Source organism: Alligator mississippiensis, chromosome 8, assembly GCF_030867095.1.
Source record: "Alligator mississippiensis isolate rAllMis1 chromosome 8, rAllMis1, whole genome shotgun sequence".
NCBI classification, from domain to species: Eukaryota; Metazoa; Chordata; order Crocodylia; family Alligatoridae; genus Alligator; species Alligator mississippiensis.
Genome location: NC_081831.1, coordinates 17016706 through 17028814, shown reverse-complemented (window position 1 = coordinate 17028814; position 12109 = coordinate 17016706). Strand labels below are relative to the sequence as shown.

Sequence of the window (12109 nt, the reverse complement as noted above, 5' to 3'; positions counted from 1 at the left end):
TAAATAGTAGCAAACAGAGGGGGGGCACATACCAGGGTACAGAAACTGGCTTGCCTAGAGACTGATTCTTCCCTTTCTGTGGTTCCAAGTTATATGGATAAATGACAGACTGAGCTGAGACAGGCGGAGTGGCAAGTGGGCAAGGTGTTATTTCTGTGTGCAACACGAGGAGCTCTAGGAACATAGAGGCTGAAGAATTAGGAGACTCAGGAGAAATTTCATGCAAGTAATTTCTTATTGAGCAGTACTTTCCACTTTCCCATTTTCACATTTCTGATTCTTAAGTTAATCAAGTTACAAACAGATTGGTTACTACAATCCAAATTCAAAGGAAGCTAGAAAATAGAGCTCAGAATTAAACTTTTCATTCAGTCTTAAATATGGCATCACAGCATGTTCCTCCACAGCACAATCACTGAATATGGCAAGCAGTAGTAGAGAGTGGTTTAGTACTGTATCTTATGGTAATGAAGAACAATTAGCCCTGCATTTTGGGGAATGAATTGGATTGCTGTACTTCTCACTGACAATGTAACATAAAAAGTGTTTGCCTATTGACCAAGTTTCAGGGGTAGTCTCATTAGTTACATAGCAAGCATAACCTAAAGAAATGGGGACCTACAGCTCCAAAGATTATAAACAAGGCTTCACCAAATGTTGACATTCCTCCAACAATATAAGTCCTTCCTGCTGAAAGGAGATAGCGAATGAGCCACAACGTCATGCTGCAGGGGAAACAGTGGGTTGATGCTTCATGTAATCCTTTCTCCCTTCCACTACACATTGCTTGCTCTGACTTATACTATTTAAGAATATGTTTGCTACATGCTCTTGAGACTGCCCCCTCCCTTCAACTCTGAAGTTCATCAACTGTTGTATCATCCTGATACATTTTGGCATTCTTGTGACATCCGCAGTAGTTAACTTTGTTTAAAATAGCATTTCTTTCTCTAGAGGAAAAGACAACTGGCACCCAGGGCTGCAAATTATTTGGTGAGTCATCAGTTAATATACACATCCTGAATAAAAAAGAACTGCAGCTGCTAATTTCTGTTTACTGCTTGACGGTATGTACAAGAAAAGAAAAGGTAATTGGTATGTGCAGACTTTTATTGGCTGGGTTTATAGATATAAATGGAAAATATGCATTATGGCTTTTCAGGCTGTGAGCTTCTATTTGTGTGAACATAAGACAAATGTGCTCTGGGCTCTTGTTTTTCCCCTTAGCATCGATAGGTTGAGAGAGGGTGGTGCAGGAAGGAGGTAGGAATTTCCATTACAGAAAGAAATGATTTGTAATGGAGACACAGAGATTTATTGGTAATGTTTGTTTTTCTTTTCTCCTTTTAAATGCAATTCACACCACAGGAAGGAAGAACCCGGGTTTAAAAATGCCTCTGACCAGTTGTATAAGCAGATAAGAGGAGATGGAACAAGCAGTGCATTGACAAGAACTAGGATAAGGGTAAAATTCTGCTCTGATCCTGCAAGCATTCTGAGAACAAATCCCATTGAAATCAGTGGGATTGTTCATGATAATAAAGCTAAGCACACAGTTAAGCGTTTGCAGGGTCAGGGGCTTCATGGCATTCCTGCCCCCTTGCTGAAGAACAGTCTCCCAGGTTGCCATTTAAGGCAGAATTTAGATGAAGATGGGCCCAAAGCCAGAGAGGACCTGACTACCTGTTCTGCTTGAGCTGTAGTCCACACAGGATCTGGTCTGGACAGGAGCCACCTTTTAATGTTTTTGCATCCTGGCTCTCCCCACTCTGTCTGCTTTTGGAGCTGGGTCCTGCAATTTATGTCACTTTATTGCTTTCTATAGATTCTTTTCTTTCCAAGCTATCACATTTAAGCAAGAGATAAAAGTAAGGTATTTTTATGTGGGGTCATTTTTAATAGGAACACTAATGTTCTGAAACTGCAAATGGTATCTGAAAAGACAGTCTGAGTTATTTATGACAAAAACAAAACCAATAGAAACAAACCACAAGGTTTATTGCAAAGCTAATACTTTGGAGACAAATGTTTGTGAGTCATTCTTTCATGTTCAACTGCAGGTTATTTTTTACAACTGATTTGTTTGTTATCCTATGTCTAATTGAATCTAAACAGAAAAAAATATATAAAGGGGAATTTTTTTACTGCCTTGTCTTTAAAAAAATAATTTAGATCTGTTGTTAATCAGGATATTATGTTGCTTCAAAGAGAATTAGCAGATGCATTTCTTTTGTTTCAGCTTGAAAAGGTAATGGGTTCAAGACTTGTGGGTGTATCCCAGTTCCTGTATAAAGTGTAACTATGAACTGCCCTGCAAAATAAACCTGGGCTTGGCACAAACACTTGTTCCAAACATGATTACACGTAAATGTCACAGGGAAACATTCCAGAATTCCATAGCTTACAGATTCAAAATAGACATGTGAAGAGTCATTTTTATTGCAACAATTTCCAAGCAACTGAAAGCCAATTATTTAAATAACAAAATAGACCCCATATCCAGAGCTCACCCAGCATGTTCCATATTTGCATTTATTACAAAAATGGTTATTTTATAAAACTTCATATATCTAACAATCTTTCAAAGCAAGCTAATGCAAATCCAACCTATATTAACAATCCAGTAAAGGAAAAAAATTACCTACCAGCTTTAGCACTTCAAGAGTTTAGCTCACTTTCCTCCAGGTTTTCAGGAGAAAATTATTTGCCTGTGATAATAAGTATCAAAGAATTAAAGGTAAAAATGCAAGGTATGAAGGGAATACCAATCACCGCCAATGGTCTTACTTCTCTAAATACTACAGAGAATCTTTACGTAAAAAATAGTATGGTATTATTTGTCCTAATTTACTACTAAGCACTTCCATCACACTTTCCATATGAGGATCTCAAAGCACCCCACAACCATGTAGTATAAACTGTACAATGTTCCTTTCCAGTAGGTAAGGTAGGCTGATTTTTATTTGCTAAGGATGGGAAAGCTCAGGCACAAAGAATGTGAACAACTTGCCTGAGGCCACAAAGCAAGTCAGGGTTAGAACTGAGATTACAACACTAGACTCCTGATGTCTCGTATAACGCTTTAACCAGTGCAGAATGCTGCCTCCACTGCCAAAAGATTGACAGCTACCAAAGCAGCAATATTTTAGTCTATCTCAAAATAAAATACAAAATGCAAGCTGACAGATGAAGCAGCTGAAAAAAACAGCACATACCTCTCTAGATATATTTCTATTTATGCAGCAGTTCCGGAAACATACTACTGTATGACAAACTTCCATGTGTTAACTCCTACATTAAACCAAAGAGCATATTATTACACTACCAAAGTCACTGTGGCTAGAATTTATTACAGAAAAACAAATTTGCAACAATCCTAGGAGTCCATAATGTAATGAATAAGGTCTGCACAGGAATAACTATTCTGTGAATGAGCACATTGTATAAAATGTGAAATGGGAGTGCAGAAATTTTCTGGCATATCACAGAAATAAAAGGACACTTTATGGATACATTTATGTATTTATTTATGTTCTTTTGATTGCACTGTGCTAATACTGTTATGGAATAGTTCTGTGCAATGGTGTTCAACCTCCAGCCTGCAGGCCAGATCTGGCAATAGTTCTGTCATCCAGCCTGCAGAATGCTCCACAGGTCCACAAACTGGCAGTGGGGGAATGGTGGCAGCATTAACTGCTGCTCCCTTGCTGCCAGATTCCCATAAGAACATAAGAACTGCCATTTACTGGGTCAAACAATAGGTCCATCTTGTCCTGTGTCCTGTCTCACAATGGCAGAGAGCAGATGCTGAAAGGGAGAGTGAACTGAGTCTGACCAGGGTTTTTTTCCTATTGTTCCTATCTTACTTGCAGCCTCTGGCATTTAACTTCCTCCAGCATAGGAGATGCATGGGATTGGGCCATGCATGGGGTAAGGCTGGCACATGGAGAGATCAGGTTATAGGCAGGGTCAGCCCAGCACGTGGCTGGATCTGGTGCACAGGATCAAGCTGCATTTAAGGTTGGCCTAGCACACAGCAGGACTGGGTCAACACATGGCTAAGGTTGAGCCAGCATGCAGCCACATCCAGTTTGCAAGATCGTGCCCATGGATTGACGCCCCCCCGCCACACTCATCTGGTGCATGGTGCCAGAAGGTTGGGCACCACTGCTTTAATGTCATTCACGATCTTAGAAGAACTTCTACAATTCTGGTATATAGAAAATACTGGAGTTTTTGTTATGTTTGAGAACAAAAACCACTTAAGGTTTGGACATTAGGTATCTCCTTGTAACTGGGGCTGGATGCCAAATAAAGATCAAGAAAGCATCATAACAAACGTTTGACTACATCCACTTTCCTTCCCTCTTCCCTCCCCACCTCCCACCTGTCTCACCCACGGACCACCTCAATTTACATTTTTACTGACTGGCTTTCTTACATACGTACTGGCCTCTGGCTGCATTACCACTCCATCGAGGAAGAGCACAGACCATCTGTAGACACTTCCTCAGCCTGATGAAGGGTGTTGGTGCTCAAAAGCTTGCTAAGAAGAATTTATCCAACTATTTGAGATGGTCTAATAAAAGATACTGCATTTACCCAAAGAACCTTGCCTGTTTATAACAATCCACTCACCTCTAGAAATACTAATTGCATGGTACTAATTGGAAAGCTGGTAAAATACCTATGATTCTTCCAATTATTTCTGCAGAACAAATATAGAAATCTGTACATCTTTATGCACCAAGAGATAGACACCTGCTAACAAACATATGAAACAATATGCATTTGTGCACAGTGAAGCTCATGTAAGCTGTAAGTAGAAAAAAAATGAGACTGCATATTGAATTCTGAACCTGCTACACCTGACTGATGAGAAATCTCTACATGCTGGACACAGGTCACTATATATACAAGGAAAAAGCTACTCTTTCCCCAGTGCCTAAACTGGTTTCCTCCACCCAAAATGGAACTTCTAAAATATTTATTTTTTAATCTGTCAGCATCATCGCTTCCCTTGAATCTCTCTATTGACTCCACCTTCTCTACTGCATCAAGTTTAAATTTCTAATCCTTATCTTGACAAGGTTCCTTGGGTGAATTTGATATCTTTTATTAGACCAACCCAAATAGTTGGAGAAAAATTATTAAGCAAGCTTTCGGGTTCAAAAACCCTTCGTCAGGCTAAGGAAGTTTCAGCAGTTGGTGTGTGCTCTTCCTTATCTTCAAGCTCCAATAGAGCCCTGCTATCAGAATGGGGTCAAATGTGAAATCTGTGCTCTTGGACAGATAGGCCAGCATGGCTGTCAGTCTTACATAGACTAGGCACAGATCTAAAGACATTAAATGAGTGATGAAAAACAGTTTGTTTGAGGCAGCAGTTTTCAATCTCTTTAGACTCAAGGCATTCCTTGGAAAATGTCAGCTCTTCGCTTTCACTCATTTTGTGAAAGTTCTTTCTATGGCAAAGAGCTAAGAAAGACCACAACAGGACAAAGTGATTTTGACACTATAGATTCCTATTATAAACCTCTGGTTTTATCAGATGAATCATGTATTGTTTCTTGCATGCCTAACAGTGCTCATATTGCGTGGCACCCCATGGCATCTTTAAAAAAAATCTCCCAGAACCTCAGGGTGCTGTGGCACCCTGGTTGAGGGCTACAGGTTCACTGGTTTAAGGGCTCCAGGGAAGTTTTGAAATACCATTCTAACAGACTGGTACGGGTTATGCCGACATGAGTAAGTTCTATCGGGGAAGAAAGTTATCTTTTTTGTTTTGAATAAAAAGTTTGATAATGCAGATAAAAGACAGAAATATATCTTTTGTCAGCCTGGGGCTTAAATCTGGCTGCACATGACCCAGAAGAAGTCCTGAATTTGCTGCTTCTGCCAACAGGGATAAGCAGCCTTGCCAAAAGCGTATGTTTCTAGAAAGACAATATTCACTTGTTTTTCAGTTCAAAGGGCCTTTATGAGGTTGCTTTTCTTTTTTTCCATGGCACAATGCCTTTGTATTTGCTGAAGACCTTATTACCTTTATACCATCCCTAATTGTACTGTCTCTTTCTTACTGTATTTTATTCCAGCATGTCAGTACTTGATTGATCCTCCATATTTGAGAACTACATTTGTATCAAAGTTTACAGGATTCTTTTAAAAAACAGTTCACTTACTGAAATGGTACTTTTGTGAGAGGAAACATTGTAACAAATCACTGTGAAGGTACAATTTAAGAAGTTGGGCCCAATCTACTCTGGACTGGTCAAGAGTTTTTGATCTAAATTAGGGCAAGCCATGTGGATTGCAGGTGCAGCTTTCTTTTGAACCTGCACAATGTATACATGCAATGAAAAGGCAGAAGGGGTCAGAATAGCGGGCATTCATTCCAAAGGGGAGATGTCTGGCAGCACGGTGTGCTGCAGCTCACTGGGGTGGTCCTGGTTCAGTGCTGAGTCAGGGCAATGCAAGGTTTTGTTTGGAGCTCTGCTGTCTGAGTATTGGCCCTGCCTAAGCCTGGTTAGCTTGTGAGAAGTCAAGATCACACATCAGAGGAACATGGCTGCAGGCAGGTTTGAACATCGTCCAACTCTGATGTTAATTTAATTTTTTATTTCAACCCATTCACACACCTGCTTAAGAACATAAAAATGACCATTTACTGGGTCAGACCATAGGTCCATCTTGCCCCGTGTCCTGTGTCACACGATGGCAGAGAACAGATGCTGAAAGGGAGAGTGAACTGGGTGAGCTGACCAGGGTTCCCCCCCCCACGGTTCCTCTCCCATTTGTAGCCTCCAAGATCTAAGGTCTAGGAAGTTCTGATTCAGAGGCTGTGCCTCTAGCTCCCATGCTCAACAGCTACTGATGCCCCTTTGCTCCAAAAATCTGTCCAAGCCTTTTTTGAATCGGGCTAAACTGTCCACTTCCACAACACCTGGTGGCAGCCAGTTCCACACCTGAGGGACTTTCTCTTCACTATTTAGTATTTTGTAAGCTCTTATTATGTCCCCCCTCAAGCACCTCTTTTCTAAACTCAATAGGCCTCACCCCTTTACTCTCTCCTCACATGGAAGCCCTTCCACACCACTCATCACCCTTGTCGCTAGGGTGGCCATCGTAGAGGACAGTCCGGTTTTCTGCTACTCTGTCCTGTGTCCTCTATTGATACGAAACCCGACACCTTTATGTCCTCTTCAAGAGAAAAATAGAAGACATAAAGGCATCAGCTTTCATATCAATAGAGGACAGAGGACACCCAGACTATCCTCTATGACGGCCCCCCTACTCGTCACCCTTCTCTATCCTTTTGGCAGTGCCGGTACCAGGGGTGGGCTCACCAGGACTTTATAGAGGCATGATGATACTTTCCCTTCTGTTCAGAATTCCCTTAATAATAAGCAATAATAATAATAAAAATAAAAAAGATAATATAATAATGTATAATAATAATAATAATAATCCCTTAATAACAAGCAGAAAAGGACAATTTTCTTGCAATTTCCCAGTTGGTCTAATAAAAGGTATAATTTTGGAACCCAGAGTTCTAGTTTTTTGTAGGTCGTCTTAATAACCCCTGACATTTTGTTTGCTTTTTTGACGGCGGCTGAGCACCCAGCTCATATTTGTAGCAAAGTGCCCACAGTGACGGGCAGGGCTGATGTGGCCCGGCTGCAGTGCAGACAGTCGGGGTTGTTGTTGTTGCTGTTTGGGGTTTGTGGGGGTTTTTTACGTAGTCCAGGTTGTGTCCCCTAACCCCAGTTTCGCACGTGGCTTCGTTTAAACCCCCGCGGCTCCGCCCCCGCGCTCGGACCCCGCCCTGCTGCCCCTGGGGGCGGGAAGACAGCGGTGACGGGCGGGCGAGCGAACCAGTAGCGCGGGAGGACTCCCCTAGCAACTGAGAGCCGAGTCCGCACGCCAAGAGGGGGTGGTGGCCCGGCCGAGCGCGATCCCCCAATGGCAGCAGAGGGGGGCGGGGCTGCACCAATAGGGGAAGGCTGGCGCGGCTGTTGCCCAATGGGAAAGGAGAGGGGCGCGGAAGCTGTCACAGCGCGCCAATGGAGGAGGAGGAGGTGGGCGGCAGCGATGGCTCCAACGCACCAATGGCAGCGGCGCGGGGCGGGTGGCTGTCAGGGCGCTGGGCCGAGCCCACTTGGCTCCGGAGCGGCGGAGACAGAGCGGCCGGGCTGAGCCCCCACCCGCCGCACTGCCCCCCACACTCCCCCGCGGTACACGCGCCCCCGCGCCGCCCAGACGCCGGCCGAGCCCGGCCCACCTGTTGCCGCTGCCCCGGTCATGCCGGCGGCCTCCCCGCGCCGCCCAATGCGGCTGCTGCTGCGGTGACCACCCCGCGCGCCCCGGCCGCGGCCGAGGATGGGCCCCGAGCGCTGAGCCGGCGGCAGACGCGGGGCCGGGAGGATGAGCCACGCGGGCAGCCCGGGGAGAGCCTACGACTTCCTGCTGAAATTCCTGCTGGTGGGCGACAGCGACGTGGGCAAGGGCGAGATCCTGGCGAGCCTGCAGGACGGAGCCACCGAGTCCCCCTACGGCTACAACATGGGTAAGGAAGGCGCGGCCCGCCCGCCCGCACCTGCCGCGGGGATGGCGACGGAGGCTGCGCGGCCCTCGCTGGGCTTCGGAGGCCGGCGGCGGCGGGGTCTGGGCGGCGCGCGGCGCCCGGGAGGCAGCTGCCTCCGCATCGCCCCCCCGAGGCTGCGGCGCCCCAGGGAGGGGCCGGGCTGGTGGGAGGCTTTGGGGCGCGTGCGCCCGGCGGGGAGGGGGCGGCGCTCCGCCTCCCCTGGCGTCCAGCCCCTCCCTGCGCACCTGAGATGGAAGAGACGTCCTGGGGCAGGAGGGCTTGATCCTACGCGCCCTCCCGCTTGCTGTGATCTACCTGGCGGGGCTCCAGAGGGGATGGAGCTGGATTTCTCATTGGTGGCAGATGACAGAACAAGGAGCAATGGGCTCCAGTTGCAGCAAGGGAAGTTTAGGTTAAATATTAGGAAGGATTTAGTAGTAAAACATGGGAACAGGCTACCCAGAGGGGTGGTGGAGATTTTTAAGAGCGGGCTAAAATGATGCCTTGGCTGGCATGATCTAGCGGGGGATGGTCCTGCTTCAAGCAGGGGGTTGGACTAGATGTGACCTCTGAGGTCCCTTCCAGCCCTCATTTTCCATGATTGTATGATCAGCAAGCGAAGAGAAGCACTGAGGGCTGCTAAGGATGTATATATGGTTGGAATGAATGTATTTGGATTTGCAGCAGTTAATCCCTCCCCCGCCCCTTGCCTTGGTGAATTTTGCCCTGTTGGCAAGCTATTGGCGGGTGGGTGTTACCCCATCTAAATTACCTCTCTGAACAGTTCCATCACCTGTACAACATACCCACATTTAAGTGGGATTAAGTATAACTCAGTGCCATAATGCAACCTTCTGTTTTAGCGGGAGCCGTAGTACCTATTGAAACCCTTTTTCTTGATCCTGTGCGTTTATGATGGCATACTGCAAAGCGGAGATTCAGACATTTATCCATTGTAACTTTTGCGCATCACAAACATGCTTTCCTATTCTTACAGAAAAACACATATAACAAAATGAATGGTTAGTTATCGGCAGATGAGCCTACTGCCAAAAGGGTGGATGACAGTATGAGAGAATGTTTAAAAGGGACAAAGGAAGAAAATTATAACACAAGACTGTCGTTTCAATACAGTGTTTCCAAAGAATTGACAGCAGTGTAGGTCTTGTATATTTGGTATATCAAATGTTGCCCTTCAAGATGAAGACTTCTTGTTTGTGGTTTGCACTTTCATTAATCTTCTAAGAAATAGTACCCTATGGGCACCACCTATGTTTGCAGAGTAGGAAACTGTAGGATTCCTTAGCTGAATTCTAGTCATCTCTGTGTAAGCAAAGGCCTTCTTTCTTCTCTGCTCATAGATTTAGCTTCTGTATACAAATCCATTGGGTAATAAACAAATAGGCGGTCATCTTACAGATTTGACAGTTGCTTTAACTGGCTACCAATTATTTTATTAGGAGCCGATCCATGAAACAGGGTAGATTTGCACCTTATACCATTAAAGTTGGCGTCAGACCTTCCATTGACATTAAAAGGTTTTGGATCAGGTCCATATTATTTGTGACATTTAATATTAAAGTAATGGCATGTATCAAACAAAGGCAGATACCAACATTTTTTTTCTTAATAGCTCTCAAGCTATATTGTATCTTTTCTACAAGAGGGCCATGTTGTGCCTTGAAGGCATGAGCCCAGCATTGGTCTAACTTGGAGTTTCCCTTCCCTGATTGCGGGGGGTGGAGAGGGGGCCAGGGACCTCTACTGAGGATTGTGCCTGCTGATTCACAGAAGTTTAGAGCTGGAAGGGACCTCATGTTCTTGTATATGGTTCTTCCCAAGATGCAGAACGTGTGTGCTTGCTGGAGGTATCCTAAAGGAATTTGCAACCTGCTTGCTTCTTCCTGCCTGCTCGGTGTTAAATGAGGGGTCAAATGCTTTGTACCTAAATTAAGCATAAAACAGTTCAGAATAATTTATGTTGTAGGAATTCTTCAGTCTCTGAATGTAGCTTGATGTAATCAGGAGAGCATGTTTGAGGTGGGCCTTAAATTGTATAGGACTAGCATAGTTTTCCTGTGAGTAGAGTTCTTGACGACAAAGTAATGCAAATATTAATTTGTAGCTATTCAGTAGCACTGTACATGCATCTTGAAATCCATTATTCATGATTAATTCTAACTTTAACATGCAGAGAGTGAGAGAGCAGTAAGCTTACATACTACTTCACAAACAGCTAAGACACCTTGCTGAATAAATGTTCAAACCTAAATTAGACAAGTTTTAAATGAACAGATGGTTTGTGCCCATACCAACTGTGCTACACAAAAGCAGCCCTTCAGAACAGGGAGGGTGAAAGAATTATGGGCCATGAGAATGAGAGATTTCTTTGAGGTTGGTGTGAAAAAGCAAGTGTACTTGATGGGTAAGGACAGGTTTATAGATTTCTTTCCTTGTTAGTTTACTAACTTCATGTTTTAAATAACTAGTGTCAGCTCAAATGTATGAGACACAATTGCCCTTCTTGGTAAATATAGACATAACTTGTAATAGGGGATGAAGTTATTTTCATTTAATCGTAATTTGTACAGCCTTTCATGATTACTGTACTCTGAAGGAAGTATCTGGCTCTCCTTTAAAATATCAGGCAAAGGACGAAGGGCAATAATTGATTATCCATCTCCTTGCAGAAAAACAGTGATAACCTTTGTGGGGAACCGTTTGTAACTGAATTAAATAATCCTAGTAAGTCCAGTTTCTCAGAGGTCTAACTTCATGTTTTGCCCTGTAACAGAGATGTAGAATTGTTGGCTTCTGAGTTTGTAACAGCTGTGTTTCAAAAGTCATTCCACTTTTATATTTTGGTGCAGACAAATGATTCTTTCTAGTGGGAAATACCAAATATATTACCCCCCCCCCCCCCAAGTCATCTGTTCTTTCACAATAGTCTGAAAGACGGCAAGGGTCTGTTAAGTCTGTTCTATTTTTCTGCCAAATCTCGACCAGTAAATGCAAATAGTTTGGGAAGTAATATTTTGCTGGAGGTTCCTGAACTAAGTAGATTTGGTTAGCTGGGTAACAGATGTCTTGAAAATTTCCAAGTCTTGCTCACTCTGCAGAATTTCTCTTAAAAAAAAAAAAAAAAAAAAAAAAAAACCAAAACAAAAAAACCCCAAAATATCCCCCCCACTACCACCCCCTTCTCCCCCCCAAAATCTAGATGAGACTACTTTTTTTAATGTCCTGCAGTGTTGGGTTTACAGGTAGTTGTCACTGTTCTTTGGGCACCAGTAGCTTCCTACAGAATAAACTTGGGGGAAATAATTTCTTTAAAACTAGAACATGAAAATTCCATTGTAACGGGGTTGACAGATACTTTGTTATTCAGCACTGTTAATTTTTATCTGCTGTATTGTAGCATTGTTTTCACTCTGAAATAGAGCAAGATTAACTTGTTGTATGGCTTCTTGGAATTAACATTCAAATCTGCTCCTTTTCTCTTCTTCTCTGTGAAAATTAGTAGATTTA

General features: G+C 43.7%; 2 protein-coding genes across 3 annotated transcripts in view; one reads left to right on the top strand and one right to left on the bottom strand.

Moving 5' to 3' along the window:
* The window catches only part of FN3KRP (fructosamine 3 kinase related protein), a 71103-nt gene that overhangs the window by 15143 nt on the left and 43851 nt on the right, over positions 1-12109 (bottom strand). The window lies entirely within an intron of this gene.
* RAB40B (RAB40B, member RAS oncogene family) overlaps positions 8150-12109 on the top strand; it is a 43879-nt gene continuing 39919 nt past the window's right edge. The window contains exon 1 of the mRNA XM_006268726.4: positions 8150-8563. Within this exon, the coding sequence (XP_006268788.1) occupies positions 8422-8563 (142 nt within the window). The 5' untranslated portion in view covers positions 8150-8421. The remainder of the gene's footprint in view (positions 8564-12109) is intronic.